Consider the following 26,614-nt stretch of genomic DNA (forward strand, 5'->3'; position numbering starts at 1 on the left):
TATAGTATCACTGTTCCATAGGAATATCATGTGAGCCACAAATGCAAGCCACATATGTAGCCACATCAAAAAAAGCAAAAAAAAAAACCCCTGAAATTCATTTATTTGTTTATTATTTATTTATTTATTTTCGGTACGCGGGCCTCTCACTGTTGTGGCCTCTCTCGTTGCGGAGCACAGGCTCCGGACGCGCAGGCTCAACGGCCATGGCTCACGGGCCCAGCTGCTCCGCAGCATGTGGGATCCTCCCGGACCGGGGCATGAACCCGCATCCCCTGCATCGGCAGGCAGACTCTCAACCACTGCGCCACCAGGGAAGCCCTGAAATTTATTTTTTAATTGAAGTATAGTTGATGTATAATAATATATAAATTACAGGTGTACAGTATAGTGATTCACAATTTTAAAAGGTTATACTCCACTTACAGTTATTATAAAATATTGGCTATATTCTCTGTGTTGTACAATATATCCTTGTAGCTTATTTTATACCTAATAGTTTGTACCTCTTAATCCCCTACCCCTATATTGCCCATGTACACTTCCTTCTCCCCACTGGTAACCACTAGTTTGTTCTCTATATCTGTGAGTCTGTTTCTTTTTTGTTATATTCACTAGTTGGTTTATTTTAGATTTCACATACAAGTGATATCATACAGTACTTGTCTTTTTCTGACTTATTTCACTTAGCATGATGCCCTCCAAGTCCACCCATATTGCTGCAAATGGCAAAATTTCATTCTTTTTTATGGCTGAGTAGTATTCCATTATATATATGGACCACATCTTCTTTATCCCTTCATCTGCTGATGGACACTTAGGTTGCTTCCATAACTTGTCAATTGTAAATAATGCTGCTATGAACATTGGTATGCATGTATCTTTTTGGATTAGTGAAATTAGTTTTAATAATATATTTTATTAACCCATTATAGCCATTGTATCATTTCACCATGAAATCAATATATAGAAACAATTACATTTACATTTTTTTTTTCATAAAAAGTCTTTGAAATGTAGTATATATTTTATACTTACAACACATCCCAGCTTGGACTAGCCGTATTTCCAGTGTAATGAGCTAGTGACTACCCTATTAGGTAGCTCAGGTCAATATCTTTGTTAAGGCAGGTCTAGAGTAGCCTTGGCTCTGTGGCTAGTTTAGTTCTATTACTAAGATCTGGCCCTTCCAGGGTTGGTTCAATGAGGTCTCTTCACTCATTGGTTGGAACTTCAGCATCTCCCAGCTCTTTGGGACCTTGGGAACTGTATGGATTACAGTGCCAGCATTTGTTCTTCCCTCAGCAGTCATACTTTGCCAGCTCCTGGAGTCTCACCTCCACATGCCCACTCAGTATTCTGCCAAAGACTCAAGAGAACCTCTGTATGGATTTCTGCCACTCTGTCTGTGTCCCACCGTCCTTTCAGTGTTCTGTTCTGTGAAGTCTAGTAGCCTCTGCTTGCTGTGCTCCAATCTGCCTCTTCAACTCAGCAAGATAACCATGTTCTGCTTGGAGTCCCTCCCCGCATCACTGTCTGGAAAGTTCCCCCAGGCAGCAAGTGTGGGTGATCACCTCGCTAGTCTCTCTTCTCTGAGGGGCTCACATCTGTGCTGTGGGGGTTGGGAGTTGCAGGCTCCCAGTCTGATTCTAGTCATTCTTGACGGCTAGTCCTACTTAAAAAAAAGTTTTGAGATTATTTATTAGCTCTATTTAGTTCTTTCATTATTCCTTTGATCTTTATTAATCCCTTCTTGTTTTCCTTAATTTTATTCTTTTTATAACTTCTCTTATTGTTATTCTTTCCTGTTTATTAGAATAAATATTTAGGGCTCTGAATTTTTCTCTGAGAACTCCTTTAGCTATTTCCTACAGGTTCTGATAGGCCGTCTTTTTGTGGTCATTATTCTCTAGATACTTTGCAATTTGGGTTTTGGTTTTCTTTTGCGATGGTGGAGTTTTATGTTTCACTTTTCTGGTTCTGTTATGACTTGTTAGTTATATTGCATTATAAGTAAAGTTATCTACACTGTTTATAAGTTTTGAAAGTTATTGAAGTTCTCTTTACAGCTTAGAGTATAGTCACTATGATTTTACCATGAACCGTTGTAAACAAGGCGTTATTCACTTTTTAGGGTATTGTTGATTTTAAATGAGTAAATGTGAATTTGAGCATAGAAAATAAATTTAAATTTACAAAAATACAATATGTATGTATATGTAAGTGTGTGTGTTTGTGTGTATTTGTGTTTTTTTTTTAAACTTTGGGTGCCAATGTAAGATTTTATTATAAAAATTAGTGCTTAAAAAAAGTGTGAAAGCCACTAGCCTAGAAGACCCCAAAGGTCACCTGGAATGTGTAAAATGTGAATATAAATTTGTGTAGACACTAAAATGACCCTTGAGTAGAGCTGATATCAGAGAGTACCTAAAGTATTCCTTCCTCTCACTTTTCGTTACTTTTCTTCCCCCCCTCCTCCCCGCATACAATATGCTAATAAAAAATCTAGATGACACAGAGCCAGGCGAGGTGTTATACCAGTCTTTTATCAACAAGTGAGAGCACGTTAAACACTTTTTAATTGGTCTTAGGAAAAGCAAAGGCGAAATGGAAATTCAACTCTCCTGGACCTTTGTTCAAAATGCATTTTTCCGTCTCTACTGTAAGGAGCGAATTTTAATGAGCTTGATTCTCACCATTTGGCCATGCATTTGTAATCCTTGTTCACACTTTGTGAAAGAAAAAAAATCTGATGAAAGAAATTGGACAATAATGGAAATCTTGTCTGAGCAGAACAAATTGGAATTATCAAATACATTGCAGGATGACTGGCATGCCGCAGCTGAGGAGACGAGAAGCATCAGAACTGGTGACTTAAAAAAAATCTCTCTGCCCAGAATGCCACTATCAGCCTGACACAGTCTTGTCCTGCACAGAGAGATAGCTTTCCAGAGTGGAGAGAGCTTTGGAGCCAGGCAGACCTGGGTTTGAAGCCTGCCCCCAAACTTTAATGGTAGGTCACTTAATTTTCCTTATCCTCAGTTTCTTCATCTGTATAATGGGGTAATAACGTCTACCTTGCAGCCTTGTGAGGACTGAAAGAAATGAATTATGGGAAAGTGCCTGGCACGTAATAGGGGCTCAGAGAATGACCAAGAGGAGCATTTCGAAGGAAGAATCAGTGGCAGGGCTGAGGAAGATGTGTGAGGTTCCTGGCTTGTTTCCTCTTTAGAAGAAAGAAGTGGGCAGGGCCAGGGATGTGTTTGTATGCTGCTGGTGGTGGTGGGGTCTTCCTAGCCCTTCTTCTCAGTCCCTCTGGGACAGCAAATAACCAGTCAGGGCCTTTTGCAGAGGAGTCCACTCAGGATTCTAATCTGTAGTTATGAAAGCTCCAAGAGTCCATGCTTACCCTGTGAGCTTTGTGGGGTAGCTATAAGGCAATTGAGGTCATGTAGCTAAGCACAGTTCACCAATGAGGCAATGAGTTAAGAGTTTCTCCGCCAGCAAGTAGGTCAAATAGCACAAACGGTGGGGGGAAGGGGGGTTGGCCAAACATACTATTCAGGGCTCTGTGGAGTAGTGTCAGAGAGGGAAAAGAGAGATTTCTCGGCCTTATAGCTTGTAATTTAACAGAGAAGGGAGAGAAAAAGTAGCTATAGCCCCCTAGGGTGCTAACTGTAAAGATCCAGTGGCCATACAACCTTTTTTTTTTTCCTCTGAGACAGTGTCAAAATCAAACATTCGCTGAGGGCCTCAAACCACAGGCCCAGGGTTGGGTTCAGAAAATACAGTCCCCGTTTCTCTACGTGTATTGTTCTGGACTCAGCTCCGGAGCACCGTCTGCGTTCCCAGAATCCCCTCCCTGTTAGGATATACTCAGGGTTTGACGGATCTAGGTTTTCAAGTCCCTCACTCACTTTATTATGGCCTTGGGGAAGCACTTATCCTCTGGACACCTCAGTTTTTTCATCTTTAAAACGATCACATCACAGGGCAGTGGCTGTGATCATTTAAGAATGCTTTTCTGGACAGGCCTGTGCTACGCCCTCAGGATGAACAGATGAAGAGGTTCCATTTTCTTCCTTCAAGGCAGTGGTTCTCCACCTGGGGCAGTTTTGCCCCCTCAGAGGACAGTTGGCAACGTCTGGAGACCTTTTGGCTGTCACTATTCAGCGTGGGACATGAAGATGCTAAATATTCTACGATGCATAGGACAGCCCCCTGCCTCCCCCGGCAGAGTTCCTTCTGATTTTAGTATTAGAAGATGAAGATGGGCCCACTAGAGGTTTTCCTCTTCTGAGAAGAGCGAAAATGTCATGATCCTTATCGCCATGTTTACTCCCTCCTACTGCCCTTGATGTCCTGGTCGCAGCTCCCTGGGAGGACGCGCTTCCCACCAGGGGCATCCTGGCGGATGGTGCCACCCTCATCCATATACATGTCCCCAATTAAGGACTTCCCGCCGCTGCCGCTGCCGCTGCCGCCGGGAGAGGGGCCTGAGCTGTGGAGTGAAACTGAAAGGAGGGAGCCGCGCTCCTCGGGTCCTTCGGCAAGAAGGTGAGGCAGGCCCTGCGCAGAACGCCCGGGAAGCTTTGGGGAAATGCAGGGCTTCTCTGGGGACCTAGTAGCCTGCTTGGGGGCGACTTCCTGGAGCAGCGGCTCCAGCCAGCGCACAGCCTAACCGTCCAGTGCCAACACCCCAGGGCCCGACGGCAGGGCACCAAGGAGGCGAAAGCTTGCCGGCTGCGCCAGGGCGGGCCCGCCAACTGGCCGGCGACCGAGGCGGGCGCCCGGGTCCAGCCGTCTCCCGTCCCCCAAACTGGCCGTGGTGGCCCAAACCTTCGAAGGGACCCCAGGGCAGGAGGGGGCGGTTTGGTCTTTCCGCGCCTAAGCCCGGGAGCGCACTGCAGCTGCCCCCCGGCTGTGCCTCCACGCGGTGGGATGCGCGTGGGACCGGACGGCGACGCTGACTCGGCGGTGGCCGCGTGGGCGGCGGGGAAGATGGGGCCACCCGTCGCCCCGTGCTCCGGGGCCAAGATCTGGTGTCGGGACCATGTCTGTGAGCTGAGCACGCCCCCGCTGGGCTGGGTCTGCGGCCGGGAGCACAGGCGGCGGCGGTTAATGATTAATCGCTGACCACCCCGCCTCCAGCCGTTCGGGAGAGGGTGCTCCAGGTGGGTGGGTTTGGCGCGCCAGGGCCGGGCAGCCGGGAGCGGAGCGCCGGGGACAGAGAAGGGAAGGGCCTGCGCTTTGGGGGCTGCGGGCTCACTGGCTGCAGCGAGATTGGAACCTCCTTCCTCCGCGCTCTCCCCGCCTCGCCCAGATACACACCCCCACCTCCCAAACCCCACCCTCGGACGCCTCCAGCCTCGGCTAGGTTGGGCTGCTCCGGGAAGTTTCCGTGAAAGCACCCGAAAGCCTGTTACCTTGCCCAGGTGAGCTCGAAAAAGCCCTGCACCCACGCTAGTGAGTTGCGGCCGAGAACTTCGGGCCGCGCGGGTAGGAAGAAAGGGAGTTCAGAAGGTCTTTGGACGCCGCGGCCTGGCTGGCTGCCTTCCTCATGGCTTCGCCCAGCCGTCCTGGCAGTGACTGCTCCCAGGTCATCGACCACAGCCACGTTCCCGGGTTCGAGGTGGCCTCCTGGATCAAAATCACCCTCATCCTGGTGTACCTGGCCATCTTCGTGGTGGGCGTCCTGGGGAATAGCGTCACCATTCGGGTCACCCAGGTGCTGCAGAAGAAGGGCTACCTGCAGAAGGAGGTGACGGATCACATGGTGAGCCTGGCTTGCTCCGACATCCTGGTCTTCCTCATCGGCATGCCCGTGGAGTTCTACAGCATCATCTGGAATCCCCTGACCACGCCCAGCTACACCGTGCCCTGCAAGCTTCACACGTTCCTCTTCGAGGCCTGCAGCTACGCGACGCTGCTGCACGTCCTGACGCTCAGCTTCGAGCGCTACATCGCCATCTGCCACCCCTTCCGGTATAAGGCCATGTCGGGGCCCTGCCAGGTGAAGCTGCTGATCGGCTTCGTCTGGGTCACCTCCGCCCTGGTGGCGTTGCCTTTGCTTTTTGCCATGGGAGTCGAGTACCCCTTGGCGAACGTGCCCAGTCACCACGGTCTCACGTGCAACCGCTCCCGTACCCGCCACCACGAGCAACCGGAGATTTCCAACATGTCCATCTGTACTAACCTCTCCAGCCGCTGGACCGTGTTCCAGGCCAGCATCTTCGGTGCCTTCGTCATCTACCTCGTGGTCCTGGCCTCCGTGGCCTTCATGTGCTGGAGCATGATGCAGGCGCTCACGAGGAGTAAGCAGGGCACGCTGGCCGCCCAGGGGCAGCAGGTGCAGGTGAGGAAGTCGGAGAGCGAGGAGAACAGGAGCGCCCGGAGGCAGACCATCATCTTCCTGAGTGAGTCCTGGGTGGAGGGCCTCCTGGGAGCCGCCCTCATCCCCCCGTAACCCCCCCCCCCCCGTCACCACCCGCGGTCCTCTAAACTCAAGCTTGCCTTAAGAGCGTGAACCTCAGTTCGTTGAGGCTGAAGAGGCATGGTTCTGAGCCTCTGCATGTTTCTTCTCTCTGCTTTGGGGACTTGAGTTATGGTCAAAAGAGCATTAGCCCAGCAGTCAGAAGGGCTGGGTATGTTCCGCAGTGGCAGCTGCGCGATGGCTGGCCAAGTCACAAAATAGCTTGGGTAAAATGGAAGATAACACTGAGAAATCTGAGGGTCCGGTTAGGTAATATGAGACAGGTGAAAGTCCTTTGAGAAGGACCCAGTTCTGTGAAGATGGAAGGCAGCATCCTTATCTAGCCCATCTTTATCCTGGAGAACCTTTCTCAGGCAATTAGATTGTGTTCCCATTTTTCTCCTCCTTTGTAGAAACGAGGCTGTCGGGAACACACACAGGCTGGGACTCTGTTCCCCCAAAGTGATTTCCTACCCAAGTCTTAAGAAACTGGAGCTCTCAGACACACACTCCCCAAGGTAGTGCTGGCGTGTTTGCCCTGGTGGATCTGTTTCTTAACACAGAACCACGGCTGGACCGGCTGGCTTGTTTGTCTGATTCAGAAAATCTGGCTTCACAGATTTCCCGAGACTTGATTGATCATCCCAAATACCAATTCCCTTTCGGAGAACTTGCTTCGTTTTCCAAACTTTTCTTGTGATGCAAATATTTAAAGTCAGATCCTCCTGTGTGCCAGGAAGGAAGGGCCCATGATTAGTAGCCCCCCAAGGCCTCAGAAGAGGGGCCTGGTGGGCTTTCATGGAGACACACAACATGGACTGGGGCAAAGAGTTTTTAAAAATGTCTTTTAGCGGAAAAAAGAAAAAGATATCCTTGTGGGTGTGTGTGAGTCCAGGGGGAGCTGTTAGGACAATGTTTCCCCTTTTCCCCAGCTCCCTTTCCAGTGTGGCATCAGAGAAGGAATAAATCATGGTGCTGTTTGTTTTGGTGTGGGAGACCTGAGAAACAGGTTCTAGGGCAAGGAGTTAGGAAAGAAAATTGGAAGGCATTTGAAGAGAAATGGAAAGAACTGGGTATTGTCCCAGCCATGCCCCTGGCTTCTGGTGTATCCGTACAACTGACCTGACTTTACTCTAGGTCTGTGCGAAATGACAGGAGGGAGTTTGTGGTTTGGGGATGCCGACTCTGCCTCAGGTGCTGTGCTCTTGGCTTATATTTCCATTTCATAGAGGAGCAGTTTCAGGCTTAGAGAAGACCTAGTTCAGTTCAGCTGCACTCAAGTGCAGCTCCCAGATTCTAAGCTTGGTTCTCAGCGTGTTACCGAGTCCAAGTTCACACTGCTGGTCGCACAGCAGGACAGTAAATTGAGGGACGACATGTTGGGGCCAGGAATAATGACTTTATTCAGAAAGCCAGCAGAGGGAGAAGATGGTGAGCTAGTGTCCCAAAGAACCATCTTACCTGAGTTCGAGTTCAAACTTCTTTTATATTTAAGGGGGAGGGGGTGTGGCTGCTTGTTGCAAACTTCTTGGTGCCGGAATCCTTTGTTCTTGCAGCTGTACATGTAGGTTAGGTCAGGAGGTTCCTATAAACCTCCAACAAGACAGATGTTATTCTCTGCTCTGCAACTTTTTATCTCTATATGAATGGAAACATGTTATATCTTGAAAGGTCAGACCCTTGAGAGTGGGCCATCCTGTATATTTCAGGCTGTAGGCAACATTCTTGTGGCAAAAACCAATAGAATACAAAGGTTAAAGTAAAAGAAACAGATCCAAGATGGAGTCAGATTTGTTCTTTGCCATTACAAGGGCAGGGAAATGAGTGGCTGCCTGTGGCTTTTTCACAGGCTCATGGGGAAAGGAAAATGAAATAAAGCAGAACTTTGATAAGGTGTTGCAGCCTTTCTGGAAATTGGAGTAAGGCGTCTGTAGCAGGTGACATTGTCTAGGGACTTAGGAAGGGCACCCAACCCAACTCAATCTCTCTCGCCCATTGGCTTCTACCCAGAATATTCCAGGAAGAAACGGACATTGGATTTGCTTGAACATCTATTGAAAGACTAGTTCTCCTTTCTGCCGTATACCCTTAGGCATATTGTAAACTTTTAGCAGTAATTTAATACTCTAGTATGAATGACTTTACTTTTTTAATCTCCCACCCTAATTTAGGAATTAAGACTGCATTTGACCAAGGAAAAAAATAATTGATTCATCTTTGTTCTCTATTGTACCAATCTCTTTTTATTTAAAAATTTTTAATTTCTGTGAATAGATGTCTCTTCTCCTAGCGGGTATTGTTCCAAGTTGAAGTCGGTCTCCATGTTGGAGTTATGTCTCCATTCAGACATAAAATCAGAATGTCACAGACTTTTGTGTAGAGACAAATAGGAACTTGGAGATCATCTCATCCAATTAGTAATCACCTGGAATGAGTCTGTTCTCTCAGCAGCCCTCATTCTTTCCTTCTAGTTCTCTCCGCTTCCTTGTAACAACTGTGTATTAATCACCCACTGTGTTCCCAGCAGATTGTTGAATGGCAATCAGGTGCTCAATGTGTGATACTGTCTTGGGGGAATTCAGCATTATTTAGCCCATTTCCTCTGCAGTAGGTTTCCAAAGCAGTTCTTGCAACTGTTCCCACTCCCAGTGAATTTCAAAGAGCTTTTAAAAATAGGAGCCTCACTAATTAACTCAAGTTAGGAAATAAACTAATGGAGTGAAGAGGAAGAAATCATGCCCTGCATCCATCAGATTGATACAATGCAATTATTTTGTGTTTCATAAAACTTATGCTTTGGGGCATTTTTAACCCAGAATAAATGAATATATAAATTGTTTACAAATTGCTGAATTTAACATAGTGATTTAGCTGTCTTTTTAGCACTTGAGTTAACAGATGTATCAAATTAAAACAAATATTTGCTCATTTCAAACATATTTTGCATTTAATGTGAAACGTAAATGACAACACAGCCCAAGATGTCTTTGGAGCTCTGGAGGCAATAAAAAAAACAATTAAGGAATTTTCCCCCTCATTGTGAAAAATGCTAACTTCTGCATAACAGAAGGGAAATTCATAAATCTACCCAAGATGAGGAAGTCTATGTAGAACATATTAATTTTCCTTTCTGCATCTTTTGCTGTTGTGCCTCACGATAGCTGAGGGGCTGGGCTGGTGAATAATGAAAACAAATTGGGAACTCTGGGAGGGAAAGAGATGCGGGGACGCCTCCTAGCTCTCAAGCAATTTGCAGGAGAGAGCAATAATAATGTGAAAGTACACATTTCTGGACACATGAGTGTCCCTTCTTGCCTCTTGTCAGCTCAGTGAGAAGTCAGTACTAGACTTATTTCTTTTTGCACGGTCACGGCTAATATGACTTGTCCCATGCCAGAACAGAGGTTGCCTGGTCTGGATTCCTGTCTCTTCTGGAGGCAAGGAACTGGTGCATTTGTCTTTTTATACCTTAGATGTTGAGAATATGCAAAATGAGCCTTCCTTTCAAGAGGGTTTCCCAGACCTTCCATGTTTTTTTTGTTTTGTTTTTTTCTCTTCCCAGACCTTCCATCTTATATTTCTGAACTCTCACTTGGAGTTATTTTCAATGCGTGGGGCACCCAGGTCCACAGACACTCGTGCCTGTGTCTTTTGCACCTGTGGCTTGCTGTCAGATGTCCCCCACTCAAAGTGGAACAAGTGTAGTTTAAACAAAGCGTTGTAATTTGTAACTTTCAAGAGTGTAAAGTGATTGGGGCTAGGTTACAGCTACCTCCTAAGGACCTGTAGGGTAGTGATGGGCTTTCAACCATAGTTATGGAAAATTTTATTACAGATAATTGTGAAATTACGAAATTAAAGAAACATCATAGAGGCTTAGGACTCTATAATAGGTACACTTTTTTTTTGCATTCTGATTTGCTCTCTTGAGTCAGAGGGAAAGGGGAGGAGCCACAGAGAGTGATGGGAATTGCACATCAACTTGGGTTGGTCTTGGAGAATATCTTGAATATGGACTTAGTCCCAAGTGTATTTGGATGGAAAAAAATTTGAGATCTGCTGCTGAACTGAACTACTCTAAAAAGAAGGTTGACGCATATTTGGATATTTGTGGGGTGGGCCGGAGAGAAGCAAGGAGGAGATCAGAATCATATCCTCTGGGTCTTAAGACCTCAGATGTGAGGTCAAAGTCACGTGTTCACGGGAGAGACAGAGAAAGGAAGCTGAGATGTTGACAGTGGCTCCTCTTCACAATCGGTACCTGAAACAAACTCTTCCAATTAGTTTCTTAAAGTGGAGTCCAAAATTTCCCATGAAAAGAGGTTTTATTGGGATGTCATTGTGAAAAACAAAAGTGAAAATTATGAAAAGAAATTTGTCTTATATTTTATCAAACATAGTTTCTAATCATATGTGAATTCTTATAATTCTTTTCAGAATGAAACAAGTGCTTCACTTGTAATTTTTCTGACAAAATAGTTGTGATAGCCATTGTGTTTGATTTTCTAGAACAGCAAGATTATAAAGAAAGCTTACTCCCAAGAGCTTCTCTTAATTCCTTGCTATTTAATTCATCCTCATTGAAGTACCTGTCCTAGCATCATCCTTGTCAATTTCCCATTGTTTCAGGATTAACTGATTTAATTCGGCCAGACCTTCCTTTGTCAGTGGCTTGTCATTTGATTCCTGTGTTTCTCTAGCTTCCCTTTCATTGACTTCAGGAAATTCTGCCCCCCTCATACAGGCCATATGCAGAAATATAATTAATTGAAAAGTCAATCTCTATACCCTTGTGTACATCAACTGATTACATGAAAATGAATGCCTTAAAATGCTCTGAAGTGCCCAGAGAATTTTTAAATAATTGTTTTCCCGACTAGTTTAAATTCTGGTGTTACTATCATGTTTGTGTCATTAATTTTCTCAGTAAAGGCTATTTCTGTGGTGTAAAGGGCTAAGCCAACTCAGCCTCTAAAGGAAATATCACCAGAATTAAATTACTGACATTTTTAGAGTGAGAGTTTTTTTGTTAACGTCTTTATTGGGGTATAATTGCTTTACAAGGGTGTGTTAGTTTCTGCTGTACAACAGAGTGAATCAGTCATACATAAACATATGTGAGAGATTATTTTGACTCACATGTTTGGCTATTTCAGGACAAAAGTTTTGCCTCGAGTCTTCGGCTTGCTGCCTCTGTTCTCCTGCCCCCTTTACTGGGGTGGATGGGACTATACTAAATGGTGTTTCATGTTTATTTTTCTACTTGTGATATCTGTCATAAATTGCAAGTGTCCTGTGATCACCCTCGCAGACAAATATAATAATGTTGCTTTATTTGTATAATCAGGCTGCCTCAAAGATTTCACTTCTCTGTTGGAGAGATGCATTGTTCCCGTGGAAGGGAACATGGGAATGCCAGTTCCCATTCGTTAGCAAGCCTGTTCGTCTGTCTTAGTTGCATGCCTCATGGGGGCTGCCAAAGTGTAATAAGACAGCAGAAGCCTTCGTCGAGCAATGCATTCAGCGTATTAATGCTAAAACCGCTCAGAATAAAAGCCATTTGCGTGTAGAGACAGCACAGTGGAAGCATATTGAATTGGGTGTCAAGGAGCCCTGTCCTGCCCCACTAGACGAGGTCCTCTGACCCACCACTTGGATCACACTGTCATCTCTCCCCGCCTTTTCCTTCCGCCCAGCTCCCCTGCTGGTCTGCAGCCCTGCAACAACCCACCTGACTCTCCACCTCTACTCCTTGGCTGCGTGCTGAGCACTGAAGAAAAGACCGGTTACCGTTGCTGCTGTCAGTTCTTGTAAATAGATGTGTTCAGCCTTACCTGGGCCCTGCTCTCTGATAGCACCTTCCTTTGTAGGGACTGTCAAAAGAGCTTGAGCTCCTGGAGCCCCTTTTCTACTTTGAGGGACCTTGATTGGATGTGGCATCACTGGAGGAATGTCTGCATCTCCCCTCGCCTAGGCTGTTTGTGCTGCAGCTGCTGGGATCCCATTGATGCCCCCATTCTCAGGCCCATCAAGTTCAATTCTGTTAATGGCTTCCCATGGCTCTTAGGTCAAGGATCAGAATCCTTAACATAAGGACCTCGTGGTCGGCTGCCCCTCCAACTGCATCGGGTGCAGTTCTCCCACTGTGTTAGTCTGCCGGAGCTGCCATGACAAAATACCACAGATAGTGGGGCTTAAACAGCAGTCGTTTATTTTCTCACAGTTCTGGAAGCTAGAAATCTGAGATCTGGGAGATGCCAGGGATGGTTTCTGGTGAGACTTCTTTGGTTTGCAAATAGCAGCCTTCTTAGTGAGTCCTCACATGGCCCTTGCTCTGCATGCACAGAGAGGGAGATCTCTTTTTTTTTTTAAATAAATTTATTTATTTTTATTTTTGGCTGCGTTGGGTCTTTGTTGCCGTACGCAGGCTTTCTCTAGTAGCGCTGAGCGGGGGCTACTCTTTGTTGTGGTGCGCGGGCGTCTCATAGCAGTGGCTTCTCTTGTTGCAGAGCCCGGCCTCTAGGCGCACGGGCTTCAGTAGTTGTGGCACGTGGGCTCAGTAGTTGTGGCTCGCAGGCTCTAGAGCGCAGGCTCAGTAGTTGTGGCGCACGGGCTAAGTTGCTCCGCGGCATGGGGGATCCTCCCAGACCAGGGCTCGAACCCGTGTCTCTTGCGTTGGCAGGCGGATTCTTAACCACTGCGCCACCAGGGAGATCTCTTTATCTCTTCTTTTTGTTATAAGGAAGCCAGTCCAATGAGCTTAGAGCCCTGCCCTTCTGACCTCATTTAACCTCAGTCACCTCCCAAAAGGCCCTGTCTCCAGATACTGTCACATCGGGGGTTAGGGCTTCACCGTATGAATTTGGGGAGCACAGTTCAATCTATAACATTCCTTAATTTCTCTGCCCCATTACCCCCTTTAAATCCTTCAGTAGACCATGGCCAGGCTCTCTCTTACCACCTGGTCTTGGCATGTGTTGCTTTCTCTGCCTGAAATGCTTTTCTGCCTTACTCCATGCTCTACCTGACCCCACCAGCACCTTCACCAAGCGAGCACCTTCAGATCTCCCCTGGGAAGCATGGCCCATCCTCCCTGACTTAATTTAACCTCCCTTGAAACAAGACTCACAGTAATAATAATTTTATATTTAATGGTGAAATCATTTGATTGATGTCTGCCTTCCTTCTGATTCCTTGAGGGCAGGAGCTATTCTTAATCTCACTCCCCACCTTTCTTCATCCTAGCATAGGGGCTGGCACACAGCAGATGTTCAATGAAATTTTGTTGACTGAATAAATACCTGAACACGCCTGAGCTTGGGATTGGGGAATGGTGTTCTGTTTTCCCTTGGGTGTGCATTCCTCTAGAAACTTATCATTCCTCAGAATTTTTCTGATTAGTTCAAACCTAAAGATGCTCTCTTGAAAGGGATCTGATTCTTCCAGGCCTCTGAAAAGTCAAGCCATCGTGGAGGGCATTTGAGCTTTTATCTCCCCTGAGCCAGGGAACAGTCTGTGTTAATCAGCCCCTGAATATCAACTTTCACTGTATGTACCTGCCAGAAGTAACCCTGAAATGAAAGTGATTAAGGTGGTGTTGAACAGTGCTTGTTAAACTCTGTTTAACCGGATGATAATGGAATGAGAACTCGAAAAATTATTTCTTAGCAGGCCCTTTCACCACTTGTTGGCAAGGGTGTCCTCAGGGTGATGGAAAGAGGATGCAGTGGGGGCAGTGTTTTGAAAATATTCAACCAATATGTTTTCATTTCCCCCTTAACTAGCACTCACTTGCAGCCCTCTGTCTCACGTCTTAACCAGAAGGCGGAAGCAGAGAGGAACGCACTGCCTTGTCTAAGGGTATTGTTTTCAGTTTTCTCTCTCTTTTTTTTTTTTTTTTTTTGCGGTATGCGGGCCTCTCACTGCTGCGGCCTCTTCCGTTGCGGAGCACAGGCTCCGAACGCGCAGGCTCAGCGGCCATGGCTCACGGGCCCAGCTGTTCCGCGGCATGTGGGATCTTCCCGGACCGGGGCACGAACCCGTGTCCCCTGCATCGGCAGGCGGACCCTCAACCACTGTGCCACCAGGGAAGCCCTTCTTTTTTTTTTTTTTATAAAGGAATTGCTTTATTTATTTTATTTTGGCTGCGTCGGATCTTAGTTGCGGGCCCTTCGTTGCAGCGCGTGGGCTCTGTGTTTGAGGCATGTGAGCTCAGTAGTTGTGGCACACGGGGCTTAGTTGCCCCACCGCATGTGGGATCCTAGTTCCCCGACCAGGGATCGAAACCCTGTCCCCTGCATTGGAAGGTGCATTCCCAACCACTGGACCACCAGGGAAGGCCCTCTCCCAGCTATTCCTGGGGCTTCCTGAGATCAGGCACCATGCACACTCATAGTTCTTCCAACTACCCTACGGGGCTGGGGACGCAGTGGCTGTGAACTGCTTACTAGGTGCTGGGATTGAAATTCCCTGACAGTGGTGCTGCGCTTGGGTAGGAAGGAGACCACACAAACTGTGATCCTCAGGAAATCCCTTCACCTCTACCTGCCTTTCCTCCCCTTCCCTGTGGTACGCAGAAATCTGAGATGGCTCCTGGACTTCTGGAGCCCTGGTGTACATACATCTGCTCCCACTTATTCAATCAAACACTAATCAAGGTCTTGCCCTGAGGGGATTTTGCAGAAGTAATTAAGTTCCCGAATCAGTTGACCTTAAAATAGGGAGGTTTTCTGCATGGGCTGAATCATGTCACAAGACCTTTTAAATCTGGGTCTAGAAGTCAGAGACAGGAGACCTCAGAGATTCAAATCACAAGAGGGGTGGAGGTAAAAGACATTCTCCATTGCTGGCTTTGGAGCTCTGGAGGGGTCACTGGCGGGTAACGTAGGTGGTCCCTAGGAGCTGAGTGCCGGGAAAGAAGTGGGTATCTGAATGAGCTGAGAGGTGGATTTCCCCCCAGAACCTTCAGAAAAGAATTCAGCCTGGCTGATACCATGAGTCCCTGAGCAGAGATCTCAGCCATGCCGGGTCTGGAGTTCTGATCTACAGACATGTGAGCTAATAAATAGACGTTGTTATGTAACAGTAGAAAACGGATACATTCCCTGAACGCTGATAAGGGGCTCCAAGGTAGACACATGTCCTGCCTTAGTTATATCTTCCAAACCTAATCTCTAGAAGCTTCTCTGTGAAAAGTCCCGCCTTCTAAGACCTGTACCCATGGCCCAGCCATTCCTGGATTCACCCGCCATTTATTGGACACCTGCTAAGGCTCAGTGATTAGGAAATTTACCATGATCCAGGGCACCATGGGAGTTTCTCTGGACTTTTAGACTCTTATTTGGGGAATTCAAAATTTGCAGGTTTGAGTCCCATCAGCTGGAAATTTGAACCCATGGATACCTTGGTTGTCAAAAGAGGAGGGCTGTGGTAGATTCATCTTTTAATTATCATGCTTTGGGTAGCTCTTTTTCCTCAGAGCCTGGCACTTAGAAAGTGCTGAACGAAAGTTGGGTGAATCAGTGAATGTCTGGGCAGCTTTGCTACTTTCCAGAGCCTTCGCACTGGAGCAGAGCGCTTACACTCTTCATCGTTTAGCTTCAAGTGGAAAAAGCGGGGGTGGACAGTGGGGGCCAACCCCAGTGCTGAAAGCAAGTCTGAGTACGAGAAATGTCTCAGGCTAACAAACTTTACCATTTTCTGATGTTTAGGGTTTCTGCCAACTGAGAAACTTGCCAAAATTTCCTGTTTGCACTTAACTGTGTGTAAGAGCCATTCTGGCCGGCAGGAGCCTGCCAGACATCTCATCAGGCTGCTTTACACATCTCAGGGGTGGCTGGCTAGCTGGACAGCAGTGGTGGTACCAGGATCTGACAGACGGGCATCAGGAGGCGGCAGCATCATACCGGAAACCAAAGGCATGCATACGTGGGAGTCAGGCCCAGTTGGGGGATAAGGTTCATTGAATTTGTAGAGAAAAGCCGTCTTCTTTCTCTAGTGAAGGGGAAAAAAATCCAGCTTACCTTAGAAATAAAACACTACACACAGGGTATTGGGGTAGAAGCAAACTCATTTGGTCTCTGGCGTTACATATTATTACTCGTTGGAAGATTTGATCTACTCAGCAGAAACAAAGCTTTCTGGGAAATTTATGGGTCGACTTTCTAGGTGCCACAGTTCTGAAGGATGAAATATCATGTTGAACTGACAGCTGCGTGTTTTGTATATTTAGAGGACAGCTGATGTGTTGTCACTGTTTTTCAAGTTTGTCTCGACAGGGGAGGCAAGGGAAGTTTGCTTTCCAGAGGGTGAAGAAAACTTGTGTAGAAGTAGCCTGTTCTCCTTCTTGGACCTGGAGTTTTTCTCATTACTGAATCTCCTGAAGGCCCCTTCCTCCAGGAAGCCTTCCTGGACCGGCTTCACCCTGCTCTAAATTCTCCTCACTTTAGCGCTTCGTTCATCAGGTATTTACGAAATCCTAAAATGTGTATGGTGTCATTTAGACTTTAGAGATCAGGATGCTCATTCTCCCCTTCGAGGAGCTTAATATTTCTCTAGTTGGGGCATCAAAGTATAGAGGTGGAGCCTTGTAGAAGGAAGCCTAAAAATACCCTTGATGAAGAGTGGCGGGTAATGGCGGCTTATAAAGTAAACTGGTTCTGGGCACCAGCATTTTTTTTTTTTTTTTTTTTTGCGGTACGCGGGCCTCTCACTGTTGTGGCCTCTCCCGTTGCGGAGCACAGGCTCCGGACGCGCAGGCTCAGTGGCCATGGCTCACGGGCCCAGCCACTCCGCAGCATATGGGATCTTCCCGGACCGGGGCACGAACCCGTGTCCCCTGCATTGGCAGGCGGACTCTCAACCACTGCGCCACCAGGGAAGCCCTGTTGTCTTTTTGATAATAGCCGTTTTGAAAGATGTCAGGTGATATCTCCTTGTTTTTTTTTTTAATTAATTAATTTATTTTTAGTTTTGGCTGCGTTGGGTTTTTTTGTTGCTGCACGTGGGCTTTTATCTAGTTGTGGCGAGTGGGGGCTACTCTTCGTTGTGGTACGCAGGCTTCTCATTGCAGTGGCTTCTCTTGTAGCAGAGCACGGGCTCTAGGCGTGTGGGCTCAGTAGTTGTGGCTCGTGGGCTCCAGAGCGCAAGCTCAGTAGTTGTGGTGCACAGGCTTAGAAGATCCGCGGCATGTGGGATCTTCCTGGACCAGGGCTCGAACCCGTGTCCCCTGCATTGGCAGGCGGATTCTTAACCGCTGCACCACCAGGGAAGTCCTGTGGTGTTTTTTTTTTACTAGTTGGAAGCTTTTAATTTTTTTTATTTTAAGCAACTTATAAGAAAAGTCTTGGGTACGTGGATTATTTTTTCCACATCTTTATTGGAGTATAAATGCTTTATAATGTTGTGTTAGTTTCTACTGTACAACAAAGTGAATCAGCTACATGTATACATATATCCCCATATCCCCTCCCTCTTGAACCTCCCTCCCACCCTCCCTATCCCATCCTTTTAGGTTGTCACAAAGCACCAAGCTGATCTCCCTGTGCTATTCAGCAGCCTTCCACTAGCCATCCATTTTACATTTGGTAGTGTATATATATAGATGCTACTCTCTTACTTCATCCCAGCTTCCCCTTCCCCCGCTGTGCCCTCAAGTCCATTCTCCACATCTGCGTCTTTATTCTTGCCCTGCCACTAGGTTCATCAGTACTGCTTTTTAAAATTCCATATATATGCGTTAGCATACGGTATTTGTTTTTCTCTTTCTGACTTACTTCACTCTGTATGACAGTCTCTAGGTCCATCCACCTCACTACAAATAACTCAATTTCATTCCCTTTTACGGCTGAGTAATATTCCATTGTATACATGTGCCACGTTTTCTTTATCCATTCATCTGTTGATGGACATTTAGGTTGCTTCCGCATACTGGGTATTGTAAATAGTGCTGCCATGAACATTGTGGTACATGACTCTTTTTGAATTATGGTTTTCTCAGGGTATATGCCCAGTAGTGGGATTGCTGGGTCATACGGTAGTTCTATTTTTTGTTTTTTTAAGGAACCTCCATACTGTTCTCCATAGTGGCTGTATCAATTTACATTTCCACCAACAGTGCAGAAGGGTTTCCTTTTCTCCACACCCTCTCCAGCATTTATTGTTTGTAGATTTTTTGATGATGGCCATTCTGACCGGTGTGAGGTGTTACCTCATTGTAGTTTTGATTTGCATTTCTCTAATGATTAGTGATGTTGAGCATCTTCTCATGTGTTTCTTGGCCATCTGTATGTCTTCTTTGGAGAAATGTCTATTTGGGTCTTCTGCCCATTTTGGGATTGGGTTGTTTGTTTTTGTGATATTGAGCTGCCTGAGCTGCTTGTATGTTTTGGAGATTAACCCTTTGTCAGTTGCTTCATTTGCAAATATTTTCTCCCATTCTGAGGGTTGTCCTTTGGTCTTGTTTATGGTTTCCTTTGCTTTGCAAAAGCTTTGAAGTCTCATTAGGTCCCATTTGTTTATTTTTGTTTTTATTTCCATTTCTCTAGGAGGTCGGTCAAAAAGGATCTTGCTGTGATTTATGTCACAGAGTGTTCTGCCTATGATTTCGTCTAAGAGTTTTACAGTGTCTGGTCTTACATTTAGGTCTTTAATTCATTTTGAGTTTATTTTTGTGTATGGTGTTAGGGAGTGTTCTAATTTCATTCTTTTACATGCAGCTGTCCATTTTTCCCAGCACCACTTATTGAAGAGGCGGTCTTTTCTCCATTGTATATTCTTGCCTCCTTTGTCAAAGATGAGGTGACCATATGTGTGTGGGTTTATCTCTGGGCTTTCTGTCCTGTTCCATTGATCTATATTTCTGTTTTTGTACCAGTACCATATTGTCTTGATTACTCTAGCTTTATAGTATAGTCTGTATTATAGTCTGAAGTCAGGGAGCCTGATTCCTCCAGCTCCGTTTTTCTTTCTTAAGATTGCTTTGGTTATTCGGGGTCTTTTGTGTCTCCATACAAATTGTAAAATTTCTTGTGCTAATTCTGTGAGAAATGCCATTGGTAATTTGAAAGGGATTGCATTGAACCTGTAGATTGCTTTGGGTACTATAGTCATTTTCACAATATTGATTCTTCCAATTCAGGAAGCATGGTATATCTCTCCATCTGTTTACGTTATCTTTAATTTCTTTCATCAGTGTTTTATATTTTTCTGAGTACAGCTCTTTTGCCTCCTTAGGTAGGTTTGTTCCTAGGTATTTTATTCTTTTTGTTGTGATGGTAAATGGGATTGTTTCCTTAATTTCTCTTTCTGATCTTTCATTATTAATGTATAGGAATGCAAGAGATTTCTGTGCATTAATTTTGTATCCTGCAAACTTACCAAACTCATTGATTAGTTCTACTAGTTTTCTGGTGGCATCTTTAGGATTTTCTATTTATAATGTCATGTCATCTGCAAACAGTGACGGTTTTACTTCTTCCTTTCCAATTTGTATTCATTTAATTTCTTTTTCTTCTCTGATGGCCTTGGCTAGGACTTCCAAAACTATGTTGAATAATAGTGACAAGAGTGGACATCCTTGTGTTGTTCCTGATCATAAAGGAAATGCTCTTTTTCACCATTGAGTATGATGCTTGCTGTGGGTTTGTCACATACGGCCTTTATTATGTTGAGCTAGGTTCCCTCTATGCCCACTTTCTGGAGAGTTTTTTTTTTTTTTTATCATAAATCGGTGTTGAATTTTGTCAGAAGATTTTTCCGCATCTCTTGAGATGATCATATGGTTTTGATTCTTCAATTTGTTAATATGTTGTATCACATTAATTATTATGTGTATGTTGAAGAATCCTTGCATCCCTGGGCTAAACCCCACTTGATCATGGTGTATGATCCTTTCAATGTGTTGTTGGATTCTGTTTGCTAGTATTTTGTCGAGGATTTTTCCGTCTATGTTCATCAGTGATGTTGGTCTGTAATTTTCTTTTTTTATGATATCTTTGTCTGGGTCTGGTATCAGGGTGATGTTGACTTTGTAGAATGAATTTGGAAGTGTTTCTCCCTCTTCAGTTTTTTGGAAGAATTTGAGAAGGATGGGTGTTAGCTCTTCTCTAAATGTTTGACAGAATTCGCCTGTGAAGCCATCTGGTCCTGGGCTTTTGTTTGTTGAAGATTTTTAATTACAGTTTCCATTTCATTAGCTGTGATTGGTCTGTTTATTTTTTCTAATTCTTCCTGGTTCAATCTTGGAAGGTTGTACTTTTCCAAGAATTTTTCCATTTCTTCCAGGTTGTACATTTTATTGGCATATAGTTGCTTGTAGTAGTGTCGTGTGATCCTTTGTATTTCTGCGGTGTCAGTTGTAATCTCTCCTTTTTCATTTCTAATTTTATTGATTGAGTCCTCTCTCTTTTTTTCTTGATGAGTCTGGCTAAAGGTTTATCAATTTTGTTTATCTTCTCAAAGAACCAGCTTTTTTTTGCGGTATGTGGGCCTCTCACTGTTGTGGCCTCTCCCGTTGCGGAGCACGGGCACCGGACACGCAGGCTCAGCGGCCATGGCTCACGGGCCCAGCCGCTCCGCGGCATGTGGGATCTTCCCGGACCGGGGCACGAACCCGTGTCCCCTGCATCGGCAGGCGGACTCTCAACCACTGCGCCACCAGGGCAGCCCCCAAGGACCAGCTTTTAATTTTATAATCTTTGTCATTGTTTTCTTTGTTTCTATTTCATTTATTTCTGCTCTGATCTTTATGATTTGTTTCTTTCTCCTAACTTTGCGTTTTCTTTGTTCTTCTTTTTCTTGTTGGTTTAGGTGTAACGTTTGATTGTTTATTTGAGATTTTTCTTGTTTCTTGAGGTGAGCTTGAATTGCTGTGAACTTCCCTCTTAGAACTGCTTTTGCTCTATCCCATAGGTTTTGGATCATCGTGTTTTCATTGTCATTTGTTTCTAGGTATTTTTTAATTTCATCTTTGATTTCTTCAGTGATCTCTTGATTTTTTAACAGCGTGCTGTTTAGCCTCCATCTATTTTTGTTTTTTACTGTTTTTTTTTCGTGTAATTCACTTCTAATCTCAGCATTGTGGTCAGAAAAGATGCTTGATATGATTTCAATTTTCTTAAATTTTTCAAGGCTTGATTTGACCCAAGATATGATCTGTCTGGAGAATGTTCCATGTGCAATTGAGAGGAAAGTGTATTCTTCCACTTTTGGATGGAATGTCCTAAAAATATCAACTGAGTCTCTCTGGTCTGCTGTATCATTTAAAGCTTGTGTTTCCTTATTTATTTTCTGTCTGGATGATCTGTCTGTTGGTGTATGTGGGGTGTTAAAGTCCCCCATTATCATTGTGTTACTGTCGATTTTTCCCTTTATGGCTGTTAGCATTTGCCTCATGTATTGAGGTGCTCCTATGCTGGGTGCATAAATATTTATAATTGTTACGTTTTCTTCTTGGATTGATCCCTTGATCATTATGTAGTGTTCTTCCTTATCTCTTGTAAATGTCTTTATTTTAAAGTCTATTTTATCTGATATGAGTATTGCTACTCCAGCTTTCTTGTGATTTCCATTTGCATGGAATCTCTTTTTCTATCCCCTCACTTTCAGTCTGTATGTGTCCCTAGGTCTGAAGTGGGTCTCTTGTAGACAGCATAAATAAAGGTCTTGTTTTGGGATCCATTCAGCCAGTCTGTGTCTTTTGGTTGGAGCATTTAATCCATTTACATTCAAGGTGATTATTGATATGTATGTTCCTATTACCATGTTCTTAATTGTTATGGGTTTGTTTTTGTGGGTCCTTTTCTTCTCTTGTGTTTCCCACATAGAGAAGTTCCTTTAGCATTTGTTGTAGAGCTGGTTTGGTGATGCGGAATTCTCATAGCTTTTGCTTGTCTGTAAATCTTTTGATTTCTCCGTCGAATCTGAATGAGATCCTTGCCGGGTAGAGTAATCTTCATTGTAGGTTTTTCCCTTTCACCTTTTAAAGTATGTCCTGCCACTCCCTTCTGGCTTGCAGAGTTTCTGCTGAAAGATCAGCTGTTAACCTTATGGGGATTCCCTTGTATGTTATTTGTTGCTTTTCCCTTGCTGCTTTTAATATTTTTTCTTTGCATTTAATTTTTGATAGCTTGATTAATATGTGTCTTGGCGTGTTTCTCTTTGGGTTTATCCTGTATGGGACTCTCTGCGCTTCCTGGACTTGATTGGCTATTTCCTTTTCCATGTTAGGGAAGTTTTTGAGTATAATCTCTTCAAATATTTTCTCAGTCCCTTTCCTTTTCTCTTCTTCTTCTGGGACCCCTATAATTCAAATGTTGGTGCGTTTAATGTTGTCCCAGAGGTCTCTGAGACTGTCCTTTATTCTTTTCATTCTTTTTTCTTTATTCTGCTCTGCAGTAGTTATTTTATCTTCCAGGTCACTTATCCGTTCTCTGCCTCAGTTATTCTGCTATCGATTCCTTCTAGAGTATTTTTAATTTCAGTTATTGTGTTGTTTGTCATTGTTTGCTCTTTAGTTCTTCTAGATCCTTGTTAATTGTTTCTTATATTTTCTCCATTCTGTTTCTGAGATTTTGGATCATCTTTACTGTCATTACTTTGAATCCTTTTTCAGGTAGTTTGCCTATTTTGTCGTCATTTATTTGATCTTGTAAGTTTTCACCTTGCCCCCCTGTCTGCAACATATTTTTTTGTCATTTAATTTTTTTTTTTAATGGGTGGTGCTGTATTCCTGTCTTACTGGTTGTTTGGCCTGAGACATCCAGCACTAGAGTTTGCAGGCAGTTGTATAGAGCTGGGTCTTGGTGCCGAGATGAGGACCTCTGGGAGGCCTCACTCCAATTGATATTCCCTGGGGTCTGAGGTTCTCTGTTACTCCAGCGGTTTGAACTCAGAGCTCCCACCGCAGGAGCTTGGGCCCAGCCTCTGGCCTGGGAACCAAGATCCCACAAGCAATGTGGTGAGGCAAGAAAAAAGAAAAAATGGAGCAGTGCAATAACAAAGAATAAATAACAAAATAAAATTAGAAAAACAAAAAATATATTAGGAAAAATAAGAACATAATTGAAACAACTGCCATAAGGTAAAACAAAACCACGAGAGAAGAAAAGGGGGGTGAGCAAAAGCCCAAAGGAGTAGAACAATAACAACATACAAAGAATAAAAGAAAGTTAGCAAAATAAAAGATTTATTAGAAAAAAATAAATGAATCAACAACAAGGTGAAACAGAACCCCAGTATAAAAGAGGAGAAAAGATAAAGAAAAAACCCCCAAACCTTGGCTACATGGGGGTGGAGTTTAGACGGAGGTGGAACTTAGGCAGGGGCAGGGTTTAGGGTGGGGCAGGACCTGGGGCGGGGAGGTCGGGTGGTGGCCTTTGAGTGTGGGATGGAGCCTAGGCTCAGGACCCATGCAGCTGGAAAAGGCCTTAGGGGCGCAGCCTAGGCCGGGCGTTGTTGAAGCCTGGGGCAGGGCCTCTGCTTAGGACCGTCCTAGAAGTCCTAGAAGCGGAGAGGCAGCAAGTCTAAGGGGCCGCCTCCAGAGTGTGGCGTTCCAGTGTTTGGCGGTAGGGCCCTGGGTGAGGGTGTGTGGGTGGGGTTTAGGCCCAGCGCAGTTGGAGGGGGTCTCAGAGGGGGCCTCCGCGTGTAGAGGTGGGGCCCTGGGTGGGGGTGTACGGGCAGGGCTTGGGCTCTGCATGGCAGTAGGGAGACTCTGAGGGCAGAGGATTAGGCCTGGGAGCCCAACAGGCTCCCTGGTGCCTAAGTGGACAGGGAAAGCGCTGGCCGCATTCCCTTCCTTCCTCCGTGTCCCCCCATGTCTCCCCCAGGGTCTCCCCCATTCCCGCTGGACCCCGAACCGTGGGTGGGTCCTGCCGGCTGTAGGAACTCCTACCCTCCCCCAGCCGCCCCTAAGGGGTACCAGTCCCGTGATTCCAGCCTTTAATTTTGCTCCTCCTTCCCTCCCTCCCACTCCCTCAGGATCCGCCAGGCTGGAGGGGGCCTCGGTGGGCAGAGGGTCAGGCCCGGGATCTCAGCAGGCTCCCGGGGGCCCAAGAGGACAGGGGAAAACTGGCCACTCTTGCTTTTGATTCTCTGCCCTCCCAGCGGTCCCCCAATTTCCTCCTTCAGGCGTGGGATCCCTTCCCCTCCCCCAGCTGCCCCTCAGGGGTGCCAGTTCGGTCCCGCCTCCACTTCTCCACCCCTCACTACTACCCCCACACCCCACGTCTTACCCGGTCGCTGGGGCTTCCTCCCGTCCCCTTAGGTGTCCGTGGTCCCCCACCGGTGCCTGATAGGTGCCCTAGTTGTGTGGAGATGGGAATTCCTCATCCTCTTAGTTCGCCACCTCATGGTGGTTTTGATTTGCATTCCCCTAATAATTAGTGATGTTGAGCGTCTTTTCATGTGCTGGTTGGCCATTTATATGTTCTTTGGAAAAGTGTCTATTCAGGGCTTCTGTCCATTTTTTAATTGGGTGGTTTGCTTTTTTGATGTTGAGTTGTATGAATTCTTTGTATATTCTGGATATACTCTGTGTCAGATATATCCTTTCCAAATATTTTCTCCTATTCAGTAAGCAACCTTCTTGTTTTCTTGATAGTTTCCTTCTCTGTGCAAATACTTTTGGATGTAGTCTCATTTGTTTATTTCTGTTTCCTTTGCCTGAGGAGATAGAACCATAAAATAATTGTTAAGGCTGATGTCAAAGAGCATATTGCCTATGTTTTCTTCTAGAAGTTTTATGGATTTAGGTCTTATATTTACGTCTTTAGTCCACTTTGGGTTTATTTTTATATATGGTGTGAGAAAGTAGTCCAGTTCGATTCTTTTGCTTGTAGTTGTCCAGTTTTCCAAACATCATTTGTTAACAGGCTCTCCTTTCCCCATCGTATATTTTTGCCTCCTTTGTCATAGATTATTTACCCGTAAAAGTGTAGCTTTATTTCTGGGCTGTCTATTCTGTTTCATTGACCTATGTGTCTGTTTGTGTGCCACTACCATACTGTTTTGATTGCTGTAGCTTTGTAGTTCAGTTTGAAATCAGGGAGCTTGATACCTCCAGCTTTGTTCTTCTCTAGATTGTTTTGGCTATTCAGGGTCTTTTGTGTTTCTATAGAAATTTTGGAATTATCTGTTGTAGTTATGTGAAAAATGGCATTTTGATAAGGATTTCATTGAGTCTGTAGATTGCCTTGGGTAGTATGGTCATTTTAACAATACTAATTCGTCTAGTCCATGAGCATGGTATGTCTTCCATCTGTTTCTGTCATCTTCAGTTCCTTTCATCATCGTCTTATCGTTTTCTGAGCACAGGTCTTTTATCTCCTTAGATTTATTTCTAGGTATTGTAGACTTTTGATGCAAATGAAAATGGGATGTTTAAAAAATTTCTTCCTTACAGTTTATTGTTAGTATATAGAAAAGCAACAGATTCTGTATATTAATTTTGCAACTTTGCAGAATTTATTGATGAGTTCTAGTAGGGATTTTTTTTTGTGGTTTTTTTTTTTTTTTGCGTTACACGGGCCTCTCACTGTTGTGGCCTCTCCCGTTGTGGAGCACAGGCTCCGGATGTGCAGGCTCAGCGGCCATGGCTCATGGGCCCAGCTGCTCCACGGCATGTGGGATCCTCCCGGATCGGGGCACGAACCCGTGTCCCCTGCATCGGCAGGCGGAGTCTCAACCACTGCGCCACCAGGGAAGCCCTCTAGTAGGTTTTTGGTGACATCTTTAGGATTTCCTATGCTTAACACCATGTCATCTGCAAACAGTGACAGTTTTAATTCTTCCTTTCCAATTTGGATTCCTTTGTTTTTGTTTTTTTTTTTGAATGATTGCTATGGCTAGGGCTTCCAATACCATGTTGAATAAAAGTGGCAAGAGTGGGCATCCTTGTCTCATTCCTGATCTTAGAGGAAATGCTTTCATTTTCACTGTTGAGTATGATGTTAACTGTGGGCTTGTCATATATGGTCTTTATTATGTTGAGGTATGTTCCCTCTATACCCACATTCTGAAGAGTTCTTATCATAAATGGATGTTGTCACAGTTTTTTCTCTATTTATTGAGATGATCATATGGCTTTTATTCTTCAGGTTGTTAATGGGGTGTACCACAGTGATTGATTTGTGGATACTGACCCAT

General features: G+C 45.0%; 1 protein-coding gene across 1 annotated transcript in view; it reads left to right on the forward strand.

Moving 5' to 3' along the window:
- Positions 1–5,244: 5,244 nt before the first annotated feature.
- GPR39 (G protein-coupled receptor 39) overlaps positions 5,245–26,614 on the forward strand; it is a gene marked incomplete at its 3' end in the record, with an annotated part of 240,179 nt that continues 218,809 nt past the window's right edge. Inside the window, exon 1 of the mRNA XM_082840999.1 lies at positions 5,245–6,416. Within this exon, the coding sequence (XP_082697125.1) occupies positions 5,561–6,416 (856 nt within the window). The 5' untranslated portion in view covers positions 5,245–5,560. The remainder of the gene's footprint in view (positions 6,417–26,614) is intronic.

Source organism: Leucopleurus acutus, assembly GCF_964270905.1.
Source record: "Leucopleurus acutus genome assembly, chromosome: 6".
Classification (NCBI taxonomy): Eukaryota; Metazoa; Chordata; class Mammalia; order Artiodactyla; family Delphinidae; genus Leucopleurus; species Leucopleurus acutus.